The following is a 17,199-nucleotide window of genomic DNA, read 5'->3' as shown; positions in this document are numbered from 1 at the left end:
ATGTTATATGTTATATGTTATATGTTATATGTTTATGTTATATGTTATATGTTTATGTTATATGTTATATGTTATATGTTATATGTTATATGTTATGTTATTTTTATTTTGTAAAGCCCTTGCCTGCCAGGTCAAAAGATCACAGGTCCCACTTACTACGTACTTACTACATATATATTCATATTTTTTGTTTTTTTGTTTTTTTGTTTTGTTTTAATTTAATATTCCCCACTCCACCCGGTAAACATCTGCTTCATTTTAATATTTTTCTGCTTCATTTTAATATTTTAATATGTTATACGTTATATGTTATATGTTATATGGTATGTCAATTCTTTTTTAAATTTTTGTAAAGCCCGTCTACTGTGTAGATGCTGCCTGCATAGATGCTGACTGCCATGTCCCAAGAATTTCACTGCTCCAATGACGCTGTCATTGGTGCATGTGACAATAAACTTTGATTTGATTTGATTTTATTTAATTTAAAGTTCAAATAAATACTCCTGAAATCTTGACACAGAGAACAATGTGAGGATTAATGTTATTTCAACTAACAGGATTTCTGCACGTTTGAACAAGATAAAGACTTTTTAAAACAATAAATACATTTAATCTAATACATATGTCAAACAGTGGGGAACATTCAGGGGAGGGGCGGAGCCTGTAGAGCAGCAGGAAGCAGGACATGACGTATGAACTCTGCTGTGGAAAGTTTGTGCTTTTATTTACAGAATTTACAGGACGTAGGTTCTTATCATCAAAATTTCTTTCCAAGTGAGCATCTTCATCTGTGGCTCACATTTATCAACCTGATGAGTTTGTGTCCTTTTTCTTAGTTTTGTTGTGTTTTGTCCTTTGTTAAAAGTCAATGTTTCTGGAGCTTTTCCTGCAGTATTTTCCCACGGTTCTCACTGGGACATTCTGTGGGCACGTGAATCAGATGCTGGCAGGAAAAACTCCAGAGAACGTCTGGAGCAGCTGACTCAGACATTTGCGTTCAGCGAGTTCAGTCGGTGCATGAGAGCGGCTCTAGAGCAAAGTGAATGTGACAGACTTTAGATGAGGTCCTGCACTCTAGTGTTTCCCCTCTTCTCTACACACTGACCATGTCCGCTGCCGCTGTTGTCCACGTCTCCGACACACAGGCATCCCTGGTCGAACTCCTCGCCCTCGCCGAGCGCTGCCGACCACCAATCACGGGCTTTGAACAGAGACATGCTGCCTCTGAGTGGACAGAGACAGAAAGACAGGAGAGGTTAGAATTATTCTGCTGTGAACGTCACATACACACACATGTTGATTTGAGTCATTCGTGGTGTAAAGTGTCATTTAACATTTCTCATTCAATTTCCTCCTAAATGCTCAATGCTCTGTGCACCACACAGCCAATGGCAGAGCTAGAGAGCAGGTCACGTGATCCCAGGATTGAGTGTGAGCGGGGACGGGGGGGTGAGGAGTGGGGGGGGGGGGGGCGGGTGGGTGCAAGCAGCTTTTCTTTATGCTAAGTGCTGAGCAGGTGGAACGGGCAGCTAATCCAGAACCAGAGAATCCCTCCTTTCCATCTAAGATACAGACCTGAGCCGCTTTTAAAGGGAAATCACATCTTCTACTACCAAGATATTAAAGATATCAATTTCGTAAAGGGGGGTCTGTTCAAAAAGATAAACATTGATACACTTGAAATAAAATAAAACATTTGTTGGTTTGAAATTGAACTGTTTATCCTAATAAATACAAGGATTGTCGAGTGTTAAAATACGGACATGGAGCGACAGAAGAAATGTATATTAATATCAGTATGTTAACAATCTTTAACATTGAGAAATAGCCCATATCCGAAGTATGGATTTATTTCAGATGATGAAATATGAACCAGTCAGGTCAGGTGAGCTGTAACTGGTGAATATGCTTTTTAGCTCTGTTGCTTCATATCACTGGAATATGATCCTGAATCTGAGGTTTCTCCAATTCTATCATCTATTAAAACTAAACCTGCTGAGCTGCACCTTTCATTTTCACATTTTTACTTTTATTTTTATTAGTTTGATGTGTCTTATTATTTCATAACTTATAAGTCTCCTTCCTGTTGACAAATATACATTCATTCATTGTGATTTAATGTTTGTATCCATTACTTTTTGTTTAGTTTTGTGGAACATGTTGCTATATTATTATATTTTGAATGATCCGGCTACATTGCTGCTGGAAGACCAGATTATCTGAGATTGGAATCAATATATCCATCCATCTATCTATCCTTCTATCTATCTATTTGTCTGTCTATCTATCTATCTATCTATCCTTCTATCTATCTATCTATCTATCTATCTATCTATCTATCTATCTATCTATCTATCTATCTATCTATCTATCTATCTATCTATCTATCTATCCTTCTATCTATCTATTTGTCCGTCTATCTACCTATCTATCTATCTATCTATCTATCCATCTATCTACCCTTCTATCTATCTATCTATTTGTCCGTCTCGCTATCTATCTATCTATCTATTAGTCTGTCTTTCCGTCTATTCGTCTGTCTATCTATCTATCTATCTATCTATCTATCTATCTATCTATCTATCTATCCGTCTATCTATCCATCTATCCGTCTATATATCTATCTATCTATCTATCTATCTAACTATCTAACTATCTATCTAACTATCTAACTATCTATCTATCTATCTATCTATCTATCTATCTATCTATCTATCTATCTATCTATCTATCTATCTATCTATCTATTCGTCTGTCTCTCCGTCTATCCATCTTCCTCCTTGTTAATTGGTGTGTGTTTGAATCTTTGTCTATTAGCTATCGTTCCAAACAGTTATCTCTTCCCTGCAGCTCCTGCAGCACAAGCTGCTTCCACCTGGATTATTAAAACATTATTATTATTATAATAAACAGATCCTTGAACCAGGAGCAGTCATCTCCAGCTGAAGAGTCTCAGTTGATCCAGGAGAGAACCTGGACTCTGGCTCCATGTGGGTTCAGACTCAGATCAGGAGGAGAACCAGAAATCAACAGTTGTGTTGCACTTTGTGTCTCCAGGACTTTAACACTCACCTGTGTGTCCATGCGTGCAACTGTTTGTCACACACAGACACACACACGTCCAGAAGCAGATTGCAGTCACACACACACACAGACACACACAAACACACACTCAGTGAGCTCAGAGCTAACGGTAACACGCTGAGTGGACTTTAGCTTAGCAGCTAATCAGCTAGCTGGAAGTTACCTGGGCACCGGGGCGGCTCTCCGGCGGCACAGGGGTCGGTGTGTGTCCCCGGTGTGTGTCCCCGGTGTGTGTCTCCGGTGTGTGTCTCCGGTGTGAGTCTCCGGTGTGTGTCGGTGTGTCTCCGGTGTGTGTCTCCGGTAAGCACCGGTCGGTTCCCGGTCGGTTGTCTCCTCTACGTCAGAGTTTGAGCTTCAGACACAAATCACATTTCTCTGCTGCTGTTGTCATGACACTGACGCTGCGAGGGGAAGCCGGGGCCAGTGCGCAGGACCGGAAGCCCCGGGGGCCGACGGGAAACCGAGTTCTTACACCGGGGCCGGTTTTCATGTACATTAAAAATACACATTATATTAATACACACATATTATGGTATAACTGTGCAAAAGTCAATCCTCTTTTTAATTTGTTTTAATGACATTTGTATTATTCTGTATTTTTTATATTTCCTTGCATTTTTCTTGCTATGACTTACCTTTAAAAAGGTTTAACTCTCCTTTTTCTGACACTTGATGCTGTAATATTCCAAACTTCCCCTTGATGGGATTAATAAAATACTATCTTAACTTATTTTATCTTATGTTAACTTATCTTATCTAATTTTAACATAACTTATCTTATCTTATTGTAGTTTACATTTCTTTTCATCAAGGTTTTCCTCTTTTCTGTGTTTTGGGGATTTTCACCTTCCATCATCATAAGAGGAAAATTAATAAACTTTGACTGACACCAACTTGAATAGAGTTCAGTTTAATTGGCAGTTCCAGGAGGATCCATGATCCACAGATGACGTTTTCATCCAGATCTGCTTTGATGATCAATAGGAATTTAATATATCATGCATCAAAATATTTAATCAGCAAAACCATGGGCTCGTTATGGGATTTTAACCCAGACCTCTCACACCCGCAGTGACAATCTTACCCTTTGACAAACAAATCACATTCAAGTTGAAGTAACTCAATATAAATACTGGGGATAAAAAGGAGCACAGAAAATTCTAACACCTTTTTAACGTACTGCTACCTCACTGTTTTGGAGAAATGTTGTACTTTCTATTCATCAGATTTGACATTCAAATATACATTCTATTATTGTTTATCAAAGTATTTTTAATCCGACACTTCCAGCTGCTCAGTTCTTGTAGTTTAAATACGTTTATTTCTACGCAGGACATGTGTTTTTGCATTGGTAGCTTTATATACATGGTACATTTGTGTCATATGAAGTGGAAATGCAATTAAATCCAAAACATTTCAATAACCAGATGTGAAAGAGTCCGTTTTTTTATAATTTAGTGGATAAAATACCTGATAAAGTTCTTCTTCACACTGTACGACACTGATTCCAAAGTTCCCTGTGTAGTTTCTACGTCATGTAATTGACGGCACCTTTAAAAAGCACAGAGCCCCGAAGGCCGTCTAAGGTTGATCCAGTCGAGTTTCACAAAATGAATTTTTATTGCATTTTCAGTTCACACGTTCAAAGAAGAAAAGAAAACTTATAAAAATACACACACACCGGTCTATACTGGAAATATCTCCAAATGCCATGAAGTAATATACATTTCCATATGATGCCCACATATACAGTATGACAGTATTCCCATTTTATTGATATATATATTTATTTATTTATATATCAATATAAATATATATATATATATATATATATATATATATATATATATATATTTATATTCTTTGACATAAATTTAACATTAAGAAAAGGCAACATGCGGGTGATAGCAGCACATTTAAAAACAAACACAAAGTCCCAAAAAAGAACATTCAACAACACAACATGAGACAAAGTGAGAACGTGTCGTTTTAGCTTTGAACCTCACCAAATTAAAATTTGCTTCAGAGGTAGGGTTGAGTTTCAGCCACAGGAGGACAGATGGTTTAACTGGGCCACAGAGTGAGTCTCCTCATGTCGCCTTAAACAACCCTAGAGATAGACTGTGATATCCCATCATTTCATTTTTAATGAGAAATTGCAGGAAGGGGCTTCTCTCACTCTTGTGGTTCCTGCTGTTCAACTAGAGGTCAAGTTATTTATTCCCTTTTTTAACTTTGGAGCAACACTGACGAGGAGAACCCTGGATTATTGAGGCTCACAAATAAACAATTCAAAATATGACGTGAATCTCTCGATTCCTGTCTCTCGTGTGTTGATCCGAATCTAAATGAGAAAACGCTGGGATTCAAACAGTCTTGTGTAAACATTGCGTTTCAGTGCATGAACCGGTTCCCACACAAACACACTGGAGGTTCCGATTCATTCGTTTCCCTCTGGTGATGTGAATCCTCCGTCTCATTAAACCAGTACTGTGTCGGGGGGGTTGGTACTGTGAACTGCTGCTGTCACCAGGCAACACATTCAAATTCCTACATGAGTCACATTTCCCAGAGTCCTTTGTTCTTGTCTGAACTTCTCCCACGACACTGCAGCGTATAGAAAACAGACAGGAGGTGCATGCTGGGAAAAGTAGAAGAAAAACACTGTATATCTGTGGGCACCTGATCTATGGTTTAAAAACATCACCATAGGCAAAATAAAAACCAGGAATAATAATGTTAACGATAATGTGCAAATTAGAAAAATGGAGAATATGTTTTTCTAAAAACTCACTTTTGGTTTTTCTTCGACGTTTTAATGACTCAGAAGGAAAAACGTCAGAAATCAAACGGCTGCTGCTGGTGCGTGCAAACTTAAAACTGTTCATTCTCGGGGGGCTTTAATAAAGGCTTCCATCAGGTGTGTGTGTGTGTGTGGGGGGGGGGGGGGGGGGTCTGAAGATGAGTGGAGAATTCAACAGGGACCAGTCTGCACCTGGAACCAGTGTTAATGACGGTGTTTGTTAACAGACAGGCCGCAGGACTGGGAGGAAGAGGAGTAGGGACTGCTCCTGGGGGGGGGGGCTTGTGGGAGGAGTTATAGAACCTTCTGGAGGATGGCGTTGGGCACTTCCAGAGTTTCATCCTTCACCAGGACAATGTCATAAGAGTCCATATATTTGTCCAATCGCTCCTCGACCTGCAGGATGAGAGAGGAGGAAAGAGTCAGGAGGCGTTTCACAGTTTGTATCTTCAACCTACTGCAGCCGTCACCATGGAGACACAGCAGAAATAAGAAACAGGAATTCTTTATAATAATTAAGGCTATTTTAATAATTTTTGAAAGTTGTATTACCTCTGCCAAGAAAGTAATATACATCAGGATCATGGAAAAACTACACAAGTGAGGATTGGGGCATGAACCGTGAAAGATATTCACTTTTAGGACGGGACCTTTTATTTTCCACTTTCTTGAACATTGTGAGATAAGGTGTTTAAACATGTTTGTTGATTTCTCAGAGAATATATTTAGGGATCTGATATTGAAGAGCGTCTGGCTGCACCTTGTCGTTGAGGAAGCCGATCTTGAGCATGTTCTCCACGTTGGGCGCTCCGTCGGCCATGCTGAGGTCCCCCAGCGAGTCCCCCATCAAGATGATGTTGCAGTATTCCTTCATCTGCTTGAAGTACTCTGTGTTCCGCAGGGCGCCGTCGTGTTTGTTGTACACGTGGATCAACTCTCCCTTGAAACCCTTCAGGACGCCCTGTGGGACGGAGAGCAGAACCAATACGTTTATTTCTTTATCTCATTGAAGCGGAGGCACCAGCGTAAAGATGGAGTGTCTCTTTCTCTGCAGGACTCACGTTATCATCGAAGTCCATGAAGTTGGAGACCACCTTGACGTTGGGGTGGTAGACTCCGGCCTGGCGGATGATTTCCTCCAGGACGTCCCCGAGGCCGGCGGAGAAGATGAAGACGGGTACATTGTGCTGCTGCAGGCGGTCGAAGAACTGCTCGAAGCCTTCTCTGAAAACCAGCACAGACACATCAGTCCCAGAGGAAACACAGTTTAATTCAGCCGGGTTCAGACATTCAGGTCCACACATTCTCCTGGAAGAAGAACAGAAATGAACCAGTTGCTTTGGACATTATCTGGAATTCTTCTTAACAGCCCCCTTGTTAAAACTATGGATAATGTCCGAAGTGAGCCGATGTGAGAATACACAAGGAAAATGTCTGAAACGATAAAACGTCATGTCCCGCCTCCTGCTGCTCGACAGTAGGGACGGGAATCGGCAGGGACCTCCCGATACGATACTATCACGATACTTAGGTGGCGATACGATATGTATTGCGATTTCTGTGGGTATTGCGATTCGATATTACGATTTCCTGGGATTTCTTTTGGTTATTCTTTTTTTTTTAAATACTGGATGTTGAATCATACCTTCAAATACAACACAGTCAAATTCACTTAGAGCTTTACCAGTTTTATTTCAAATATTAACATTAACTTAACGACTGCCGGGCAGCCAATAGAGAAAATAAATAAAAATGTGCCCTATTATTTTATAGCCCCTGTCAACTGCACACAAACTGACAGATTAAGAAATGTATGCCACTTAGGCTACTTTTAAACAATAAATAAAAGATAAATTAAATAGAATGAATAAAAGTTTACTTAAAATATAAACTTTGAAATAAACAAAAAGTAGGCTATTGTTGTTTGCATGTAGCCAATGCAAAGCTAGTGCTTGGGTATGTTTAGATTCTTGTGCAAAAACAAGAGCCGGTCAACATGCTCTGGGGTGATGTTGCTCCCCCAATATATCCCCCCGGTATAAACCAATAAATATGTTTTTAAAAAATAAAAAAAAATGTTTTATTTAAAATCTTCATTCACAAGAATCGCGATTTGTAACTGAATCGATTTTTTCCCCCATCCCTACTCGACAGGCTCCGCCCCTCGCCTGATTGTTCCCGACAACCTGCTGCTGCTTCACGTGTGAAAGACCACTCTGAGTTCAAGTCTGAAAACAGCTTCAGTGATGAATCTTACCTGAGTGCAGCTTCAGACTCGCCCACCACCTCGGGCAGTTTGTCTTTCTCTATCCGCTGCTCCACAAGAAGCGTGTGGGACTTGAAATACCTGCAAACACACACACAGACACACACACACACACACACACACACACACACACATACACACACACAAACACACTTTTATAAATATACGTCTCTGATCGCTTCTTGTGTGCAGAATTACAATCATGGCAGTGTGTGGTTGTTACATGAAACAGTGTGTGTGTGTCTGTGTGCGTGTGTGTGTGTGTGTCACTCACCACTCCACCATGAACGGGTATTTCTCCTCCATGGTGAGATGAGGGTCGATCTCGATGGGATAATATTTGTTCTTCAGCTGCAGCAGCTGCTGTCTGCAGTCCTCTGTCACCAACTTGCAGTTATCGATGATGTCTGCACAGATCGGTCACAACACGACACTTCAAGCAGGCAAGAGGAACGACGTGTTGCAATTTAAACTGAAAATGTGACTGAATAATAAATAATAAAACACGACTCGTGGTTGTACGTACTGTGACACGTGGGGCAGCGCTTCCCGTTGACGGCGAACTTGCTTAGCGTCATGTCAAAGTCTGTAATGATCTGAAACAGGGTCGAGAAATAAATGAACATGAGACAAAGGAGATTCTTAAATGGAAACTGAGGACTCAAAGAAACAGAGAATCTCACGTGAACTTAATGTGACATAAAAAGACAGATCCACGGACGGATACTGCAAACTAAGATAAAAGTTCTATTTATAATCTATATTTAAAGGTGAATTTCAAAAACGTTGTTGTGTCTAAAACACTGAACCAGCTGTAAATGTATGTAAATCCACCAGTTAAAGTGTTCAGCTGTGAGAGTCAGTTCCACCAGATGGAGCCGTTTCTCCAAAACCTTTAACTGACATCACTTCCTGTGCTTTCTACCTGTAGTTTGGAAGCTCCTCCCTTGATGAGCCCACAGATGATCTGCTCCACCCGCTCAGGGTCCCTCATGTGGACCGTCGACTTCTCAAACTGAGGCATCTGAGGAGGGGGAGGGAGAGAGAGGAAGAGAGGGAGAGAGAGAGAGAGGGAGAGAGGGAGAGAGGGAGAGAGGGAGGTTATTTAAACCTGATGTTTTAACTGTCCTCCTATAGGATGAAAGATATTCGATCAGAGTAACTGCTTCCTGTCCTGAACAGACCCAACTGTGTGCGTGGGGGGGGTTCAAAGAAATGTGAACCAATTGCGTGTCGTGACATATTTTTGGACACACACACATTCATAAACACACTGACACATTTCTTTGATGCTGCTTTGGGTGTATTGGAACACACTGTCCCTAAAACACAGCGAGTTGGAGATTTCAGGGTCGCAAAACAGCTGATGTGTGGAATCTGTGGGTGTTGTGTAACAGGCTGAAGTAACACACTGCAGTAACACAACCTGCAGGGAGCTTCATGTAACTTCATCCCGATTCACATCACTTCTGCCTGACAAGCTGGAGGATCGTCGTGTGAGAACACGGTGTCACTGCGGTGGACGGTGAAGGTAAATGATCTTTGATGAATATTAACTAACCAGGACGTTTGTTGAACTTGCATCTTTATTATAAACCAGGTAAAGAACATAAGAGGAAAATAAATTGGACGACTCGCAAAGACGCCAAAGCATCAGGCGCAAGTGTGTCAGTGGAAGCTCGGGACCGAAGCTTTCATCGCCTCTGGCTCTAAATGTTCATGTTAATCCAGGATATTTTGGCTTCGTTTCTGTATAACTGGAGCAAGTGGAGACACGTGAAACTGGATTTTATCAGTACGACTGTGCAGGTGAGAGTCAAACCTGCAAACCTGCAGCAGCAGAACCAGCACACGGCTGCCGGCTCCGTGCAGCTGCCTCAGGGAAGAAGGTGAGCTGAGTGAAACCAGGCCGGTTATCAGGAGCCTGTTTATCTGCTCGTGTTGTGACGTGAAGACCTATGCACTGATAGTCACATGATTTTATATAGTGACAGATAACTGTCTACCTTTTAGGAATGGAGGAAAATTAAGTATTTTTCTGATTCTTGAATTGTTTTTCTTTTCTTTCCAGGATCGATATATAATTTCTTAGACGAGGATAAAGTTACCACTAGGAGTGTGTGCAGTGTTGGGTGAAGTCCAAAGTTTTTAAACACTATCTTTGTATAAACATACAGATCTGTTTATGTGAACACAAATCTACATATTTATATAAAAGCTCTCTGGTCTATCAATGTTGGTAATTGGGGGTTTTTCAAGGAAACACAAACAGACTGTGTGTAGTAGATGTTGTGCTCATGTAAAGCAATCAACCAAATAAGTCGCACACAAACACACAACACAACACCCCCCCAGTCTTATGTAATGACTAGTGAGCTTCTCATAACCTCATCAGTCACTCGACAGACACACGACACTCGGAAGACAAACTAAAAATAAAATTATGTTTCTCTGCCACAAATCCTCTGATAACCTGCTCACTCTTACACAAACACACACACAGTTATCTCAGTGTGGAAAGACCCACAACAACTTCCTACACATCCAAGCTGCTGCTGCTGGAAGAGAGAGAGAGAGGAATGGAAAACCCATCTCATTAAAGGTTTGTTTCTAAATGACATGTTTTCACTCTGTTGATTATGAATCTCATGCAGATTCACATAAGCTGAAGGTTCTGAACGAATGGGAGTTTGAAGGTTTTGTTTCCCTGAAGCAGTGAAATATCAGATGTGCTGCTTCCTGTGCATGTTCTGTGAATATCTGTGCACAATTCTACAGACATGATCGTCATGGCGACAGCAGCGTAGAACATAAAAAAGGTCATAGGTCAAAGCATCATAATGACAGAGAAGAGGTGAATATTGAAGAAGGGGCTTTTTTTAAATGATTGATCGCAAGAATTTGCAGCATTAACCGTTTTTACAAGCGAGGGAGGGATAAAGCCTGAAGCAGTAACAGTTATACACACACAGACACACACAGACACACACAGACACACACAGACACACACACACTTACCTAGGGTCTGTTGTCTCAGCTAACACAAGAGTGAAGAAAGGATTGTGAGGGTGCAGAGGGTTTTTATATCTACAGCAGGAGTCGGGGAGGGAGGGGCCAGCAACCGAAACAGATTCGACAACATAACCCCTCCCCTCTGTGAGGTGAGGCTCACAGACACACACACACACACACACACAGACACACAGTGACAATTTCAGCTGACCCATGTCAACACACTCGCACACACATAGTTCAGCATAAATAGACATGGAATGGGGCCAGAGGAGGAAAAGTAGTGTACGCTTGTTTCAATAACGTGACCTCTGACCTCTTGAAAAATAAACCTTTAACATCAATTAGTGGGGGGGGGCACTCGCTTCTAAACTCTGCTGAGTACACACATTCTAATACACAAGACACACACCCTCCCCCTACACACGTGCAGTAAATGCCTTGCGCTGCATGAAAGGTCACTGGGGTCAAGGTTCACCACCAGGCTGTTCAGACACACAATGGTCAATCACACACAATCACCCACACACAGTCAGACACACAGTTCTTGTTGAGTGAATGTGATGATGTCACACTTGTCTAAGGCTTGGTTTTTTGGAACTGGCTGCCTGAGATCTGGAAAAGTGGGAAAGTGGATTTTATGCAAACACAAATTTAATTTGCAGTAATATTGATAAAGCAGCGCTACAGAAAACTGGCATCACCCTGGTTCAACACCTCACACACACACACACTTGTGACAACAACCCTCAGCACGCGAGTGAGGACCATAGTAAATGAGAATATGCAATGTGGACGTCCTGTGGTTTCAAGACGAGTCATCACAGAAAAAGATGAAATAAAAGTCAAGGTGTGGATGAAGAAGCAGCGGATCCAGAGAGTTGCTGCTCCGCATGTTGCAGTAAACACAGAGACACTGAGAGTTCTCACATCTTCACATCACCTCTTCTACCTTACTCTCCTCTGACATCCCAGCTGATCTGCACGAGTCAGGACAAAGGTCACTCATGCTGCTGTCACCCAGCTGGGGTAAGCTGGGGGTCAAAGGTCATCAAGGACCATGTCCAAAAGAATCTTCCCTCAAAGTCTAGTTCTGCCTTTGACTTCACATGAAAGACACGTCTTTAGTGTATTTAACGGGGGAAGGAGCGGCTGCTTTGACATGACGGCCCTTAAGTTTACTGTGGTCGGACTCACACTATTAATTGCTTCAGTTGTCATAGCGACAGCCGTCTGTTGCTACACTGATAAAGCAGCATGGCCACTTGAGGAACCCGCCCGTGTTTTAAGGCTCAAGATTATTCTTCTGCTGAAACTTAACCGTCTTAATTTCTTGCCTGTGCAAATATGTTTCTATGTTCACTTCATCCTTCTTGTTAATCGCTGACAGGTAAAGGATTCCCCAGCTACTGATTAATTATACTTAAACCCATAAAAGATGTACTGCACATTTTCATTTATTCACAATATCATTTTGAGAGATTTGGGTAAAACTTGATAACGCAAAAAAAAGGAATATAAAAAAATAATAATCGCTGCCGATGAGATTATATTTTCACTGTTGTACATTTGTTTTTTCGATTTCCACAAAACTGGGTGGAAAGATGAGTCGTTGGCCTCGAATGGATTCATAAACGTTTGTCGTGGATTCGGACAAAGGGGCAGATCCAGAAATCTATTTTTTCTCAGCATTAAAAGATTTGACCAATTTCCCAGAGAATAAATCATGAATCTTGAAAGAAATCTGTCCCATTTAGGAGACCTGCGGGGACGGTTGGGTCCTAGCGGAGATTTATCCTGAGTGACATTCTAGTGTTTTGTGTACAGACAACATCTACGGATTGAATACTTAATAACAGAATTACAAACACTGAGGAGAACACAAGTTTAAAATCAGGCTGATTCTTCTAAGGAAAAGCTTTGAAGCTCTGTGCTGCCCCCTGGGGTTTTAAAGAGTGACACTCACTTCAAGGGGCAGAGCAGTGGACTCTTATCAAAGCAGGAAAGTTAAGGTTGGAGTTTCTGGAGAAGCTGCTGTTAACTGAAACCAGGCCTCAGAGGGAAAACACGCTCATAAAGCACAGAACTACAAACATGGGTCGAGCGTAACATTCCAAAGAAAGTGTTGCTCAGGCGATGGGTTTAGAATCCTCTGCTGTCCAGATGGATTCATTATCAATACCATGGACACAAATAATCAATAGTGCATTAAACAAAACCTCTGTTGCATCTGACCTCACTTTGTTCTGACCTCTGACCTCTGAATTAATGGAAACTGGTATTGTTTCCTTTGAAAGTCGCTGCAGTTTGAGCAGTTACACACAGAACGCTGAACAGTAACCAAAGACAAAGACACGTTGGTTTACGATCAGGTTCCGAACTATTACCACAGCGGCTTCTAGCAATGAAGAAAAGAATGTTCTGCTTTATCAGAGATGCCCATATATTCATAAAATGACACAGATGGTGTGACCCCCCCCAGGACAGAGATTAAAAAGTCTGTACTGAGTAGCTCTGATATGGTTTGTCATCTCCTGGGATCCAGAGCGGATGTTTGTTGTGCACCATCAAAAACAGATGGTCACATTCTTCCATTGTGAAGGTCACAGCAGGAAACTGGGAAGTAACCAGTCGCTACCACATAAAAACAAAAAAATCATCCAGCGTCGTTCCTTCACCAGAAGAACAAATTATAAAAAAAGAGCAAAGATATAATAGATTCATTCTCTAAATTGGGTGAATATGAGATCATCGGTGTCCAGGTGAAGTACTGATTGACCTGGTGAGTTAATAATCATCAGTAGTAAAACTGCAAGAATAATATTTGCATCAGGCCTGACGCACCCCGCGGAGTTTGGTGAGTTTTCAAGTATTTTAAAGCGGGCAAAAATGTGATTAATTTTCCTGAATAATCAAACGAAAAGCACTTTGGTCATCACCTGTTTGCGCAGGAAACAACCAGAAGGTTTCAGTGCGATCAGGGACTTGTTTGTGTTTCACTATACGTAGAAAGAATATAGAAAAGGGAGGATTCTGTAGGTGGAGCCAAATAACTCTGAGATGACACACAGATTCCAGTTCAGTCTCAGAGCAAAACCTTCTAACTGCTGTGCAACCTAAATATCTCCTCTAGTTTAACATCCACATGACACGGATAACAAACTATATCATCTTATTATTTGTTCAACTACATGTACAAGGGCATTATAAGGACGTCTCTATAAACTGTGACTACAGAGAAAAAGGAAGTGAAACTGGTTCCGTCTCCTGTTCAAAGAGCTTGATCTCATATGGAAATAAAATCAAAAACATGGGTTCAGTAAAGGTTTTACACCAGAAACGTAATAATTCAGTGTCTCTCACTTTTTGGACTAAACCCGATCTAAAGAAGGCTCCCAGCACTAAGGGGCCACACACTCTCTTTCTGTGTGTTTTGTGTTTAGATCTTTAACACATGTTTGTCCCTGCGTCTCTTATATTCTCTAGTTTGTGAGGAATGTGTTGGTTCAGCAGGTCGGCCTCATTCCTGTCGGACTGGTTAGGAAGCTGGACTGATGCTGCAGCTTGTATAACCTGCATGACTGTCAGTTCCAGCAGCAGCAGCCCAGTGGACAGGCTGAGGAGAGCACCCCCGACAGGCTGCACCCCCGACCCCCTCGGTCCCTGGTCCAGCTTCCTGGCGTCACGCTGAGGAGCTGGTGACCTCTGTTTGGAGACAGGAAGGCTGGTGACCTCTAAAAGCAGCTGCTGTCTGAGGCACCGCTCACGCCTGCGCACACCCTCGTGCAGTCAAGATACTGAGCGCACCAGCACGGGACTTCCAGGCTGGATTTTCAAAATAAAAGGGGCATAAGTGTCGCAACATGCTGAGGGTATTGCATGGGGGTCGCGATTTTCAATACATACGGTTCTTGGCTTGTTTTATCAAGGTCTGAGTTCAAATAAATCCTTGTGTTTAAATCCTTATATTTATATTAGGGCTTCAGGTTATTATTGATTAATTATTGAACAAATACTCCAAAACATTCACAAAGCAGTTATGATATAACATATATAAATTATTCACTTCATCAGAAACGATTCTGCAACTCACCTCTTGACCTTTCCTGGAATAAACTGATCAGATGTGAGTATTTTGGCTGCTGCTAAATATTGGATGATTGACAATTGATTACGTAAAGCAAGGACTTTCAACATGTACGTACACAATAAAGACAGATTACTACCTATATGTATTTCTTTCTGTCTTTGAACCATTGGTTCTGTTGTGTAGCACTCTGCGCTTTGTAATGAAACGTTATTATAACTATTAAAAAATAGAGAAATCAACCATCAGACTACTTCAAAGTGAAAATAACTATTAATAACAGTAATAAAATAAGTATATTAATCCCGATGAATTATTTTTGCTCCCAGACTCCTATTACACGGTATATAGAAGACAGTATTAAGTCTAGAATATACGAGTGATGATACAAGTACGAAGGGTAAAGTTACATGAGTTATGTAGAATACTACACATGATACTGGTATATACACGATACTAGTATATACCCATGATACTTGTATATCCACAAGATACTGGTGTATACACATGATACTAGTATAAACACATGGTACTGGTATATATATATACACATGCTACTGGTATATCCACATAATACTGGTAGATCCACATGATACTGTTATATACACATGGTACTGGTATACACATGATACTGGTATATACACATGATACTGGTATATACAAATGATACTGGTATATACACATGGTACTGGTATACACATGGTACTGGTATATATACACATGATACTGGTATAAATACATGATACTGGTATATATACACATGATACTGGTATATACACATGATACTGGTATATATACATGGTACTTGTATATACACATGGTACTGGTATATACACATGGTACTGGTATATCCACATGATACTGGTATATATACATGATACTGGTATATATACACATGATACTTGTATATCCACATGATACTGGTATATATACATGATACTGGTATATACACATGATACTGGTATATACACATGATACTGGTATATATACATGGTACTGGTATATACACATGGTACTGGTATATACACATGATACTTGTATATCCACATGATACTGGTGGTACTTGTATATCCACATGACACTGAGCTTTCCTCTGAAGCCTCGTCCTCTTCACTTCCGGTGTGTTTTCTCCCCTTGACACGTGTGTTCACTGGTTTTAATGGAAACTCACCATCTCGATGATCCTGGTCTTCTTGCCCGCTCGCTTCTTCTTGGCCACGATGTACTGGGCCAGCACCACCCCCCCCAGCACGGCGCACACGCTGGCGCTGGCCGCGGCTCCGACCTTCATCACGGCCGTCCTGTCCATGACGGCCCCCTGGTGCTGCTGCTCCGCGGGGCCCACACGACCCGAGCAGCCGCCTAGAGAGTCCTGTCCCCGGTCCCTGTCCCTGTCTCTGTCCCTATGCCTGTCCTGGTCCCGGTCCTGGTCCTGGTCCCGGTCCTGTCCCTGCTCCTGTCCTGCTACTGTCCCGGTCTCGTCCTCTGTCAACAGGCGGCTTCCGTACTCCCGCCGCCCAAGATCGTCTACGCAGAGGACCAGTCACTCTGTCGAAACTAGAGAATGTGAATGTGAGCAGCTTCCTGCCGGGGTCCAGAGGCTAATTCAGTTTGAGAGAGAGAGAGAGACAGACTGGTTTAAGAGACAGAATAAAAGAATGAGAGAGTGAGTGACAGAGAGAGCGGATCCACTGGCGAAGGTGAAGTTCAACTTTGCAGCTGTCACATTAGAGTTTCCTTTGATCTATGATCGATGTCAATCGTTCCTTTGATCAAGCCTCCCATTGACTCCCATTCAAAACATTTCCCGCTGTTTTTCAAAATTTAGTGGACGATGAGCGAACCGTTTGGCGAAAGTCTTAGAATGAGCATATCACACCATTCCCGACATTCTGATGGCAGAAGCACTAAGACTCATAATATTAATATGAAGAAATATATGGGTAT

General features: G+C 41.5%; 2 protein-coding genes across 2 annotated transcripts in view; both read right to left on the bottom strand.

The window, feature by feature from the left end:
• The window catches only part of bbs9 (Bardet-Biedl syndrome 9), a 175,074-nt gene extending 173,857 nt beyond the window's left edge, over nt 1-1,217 (bottom strand). The window contains exon 1 of the mRNA XM_061081696.1: nt 1,106-1,217. Within this exon, the coding sequence (XP_060937679.1) occupies nt 1,106-1,217 (112 nt within the window). The remainder of the gene's footprint in view (nt 1-1,105) is intronic.
• A 4,828-nt stretch (nt 1,218-6,045) lies between these two features.
• Nucleotides 6,046-16,794, bottom strand: nt5c3a (5'-nucleotidase, cytosolic IIIA). The gene is made up of 8 exons (XM_061081076.1): nt 16,424-16,794; nt 9,079-9,177; nt 8,680-8,749; nt 8,428-8,560; nt 8,145-8,234; nt 6,949-7,111; nt 6,648-6,848; nt 6,046-6,283 (listed from the first exon to the last, which is right to left on the bottom strand). Exons 1-8 carry the CDS (start codon nt 16,559-16,561, stop codon nt 6,182-6,184), a joined length of 996 nt encoding a protein of 331 aa, XP_060937059.1. The 5' UTR covers nt 16,562-16,794; the 3' UTR covers nt 6,046-6,181.
• Nucleotides 16,795-17,199: the final 405 nt, after the last annotated feature.

The sequence above is a fragment of the Limanda limanda genome, chromosome 11, assembly GCF_963576545.1.
Source record: "Limanda limanda chromosome 11, fLimLim1.1, whole genome shotgun sequence".
NCBI classification, from domain to species: Eukaryota; Metazoa; Chordata; class Actinopteri; order Pleuronectiformes; family Pleuronectidae; genus Limanda; species Limanda limanda.
The sequence above is the reverse complement of the archived record's forward strand: the minus strand, read 5'-3'. Positions and strand labels throughout refer to the sequence as shown.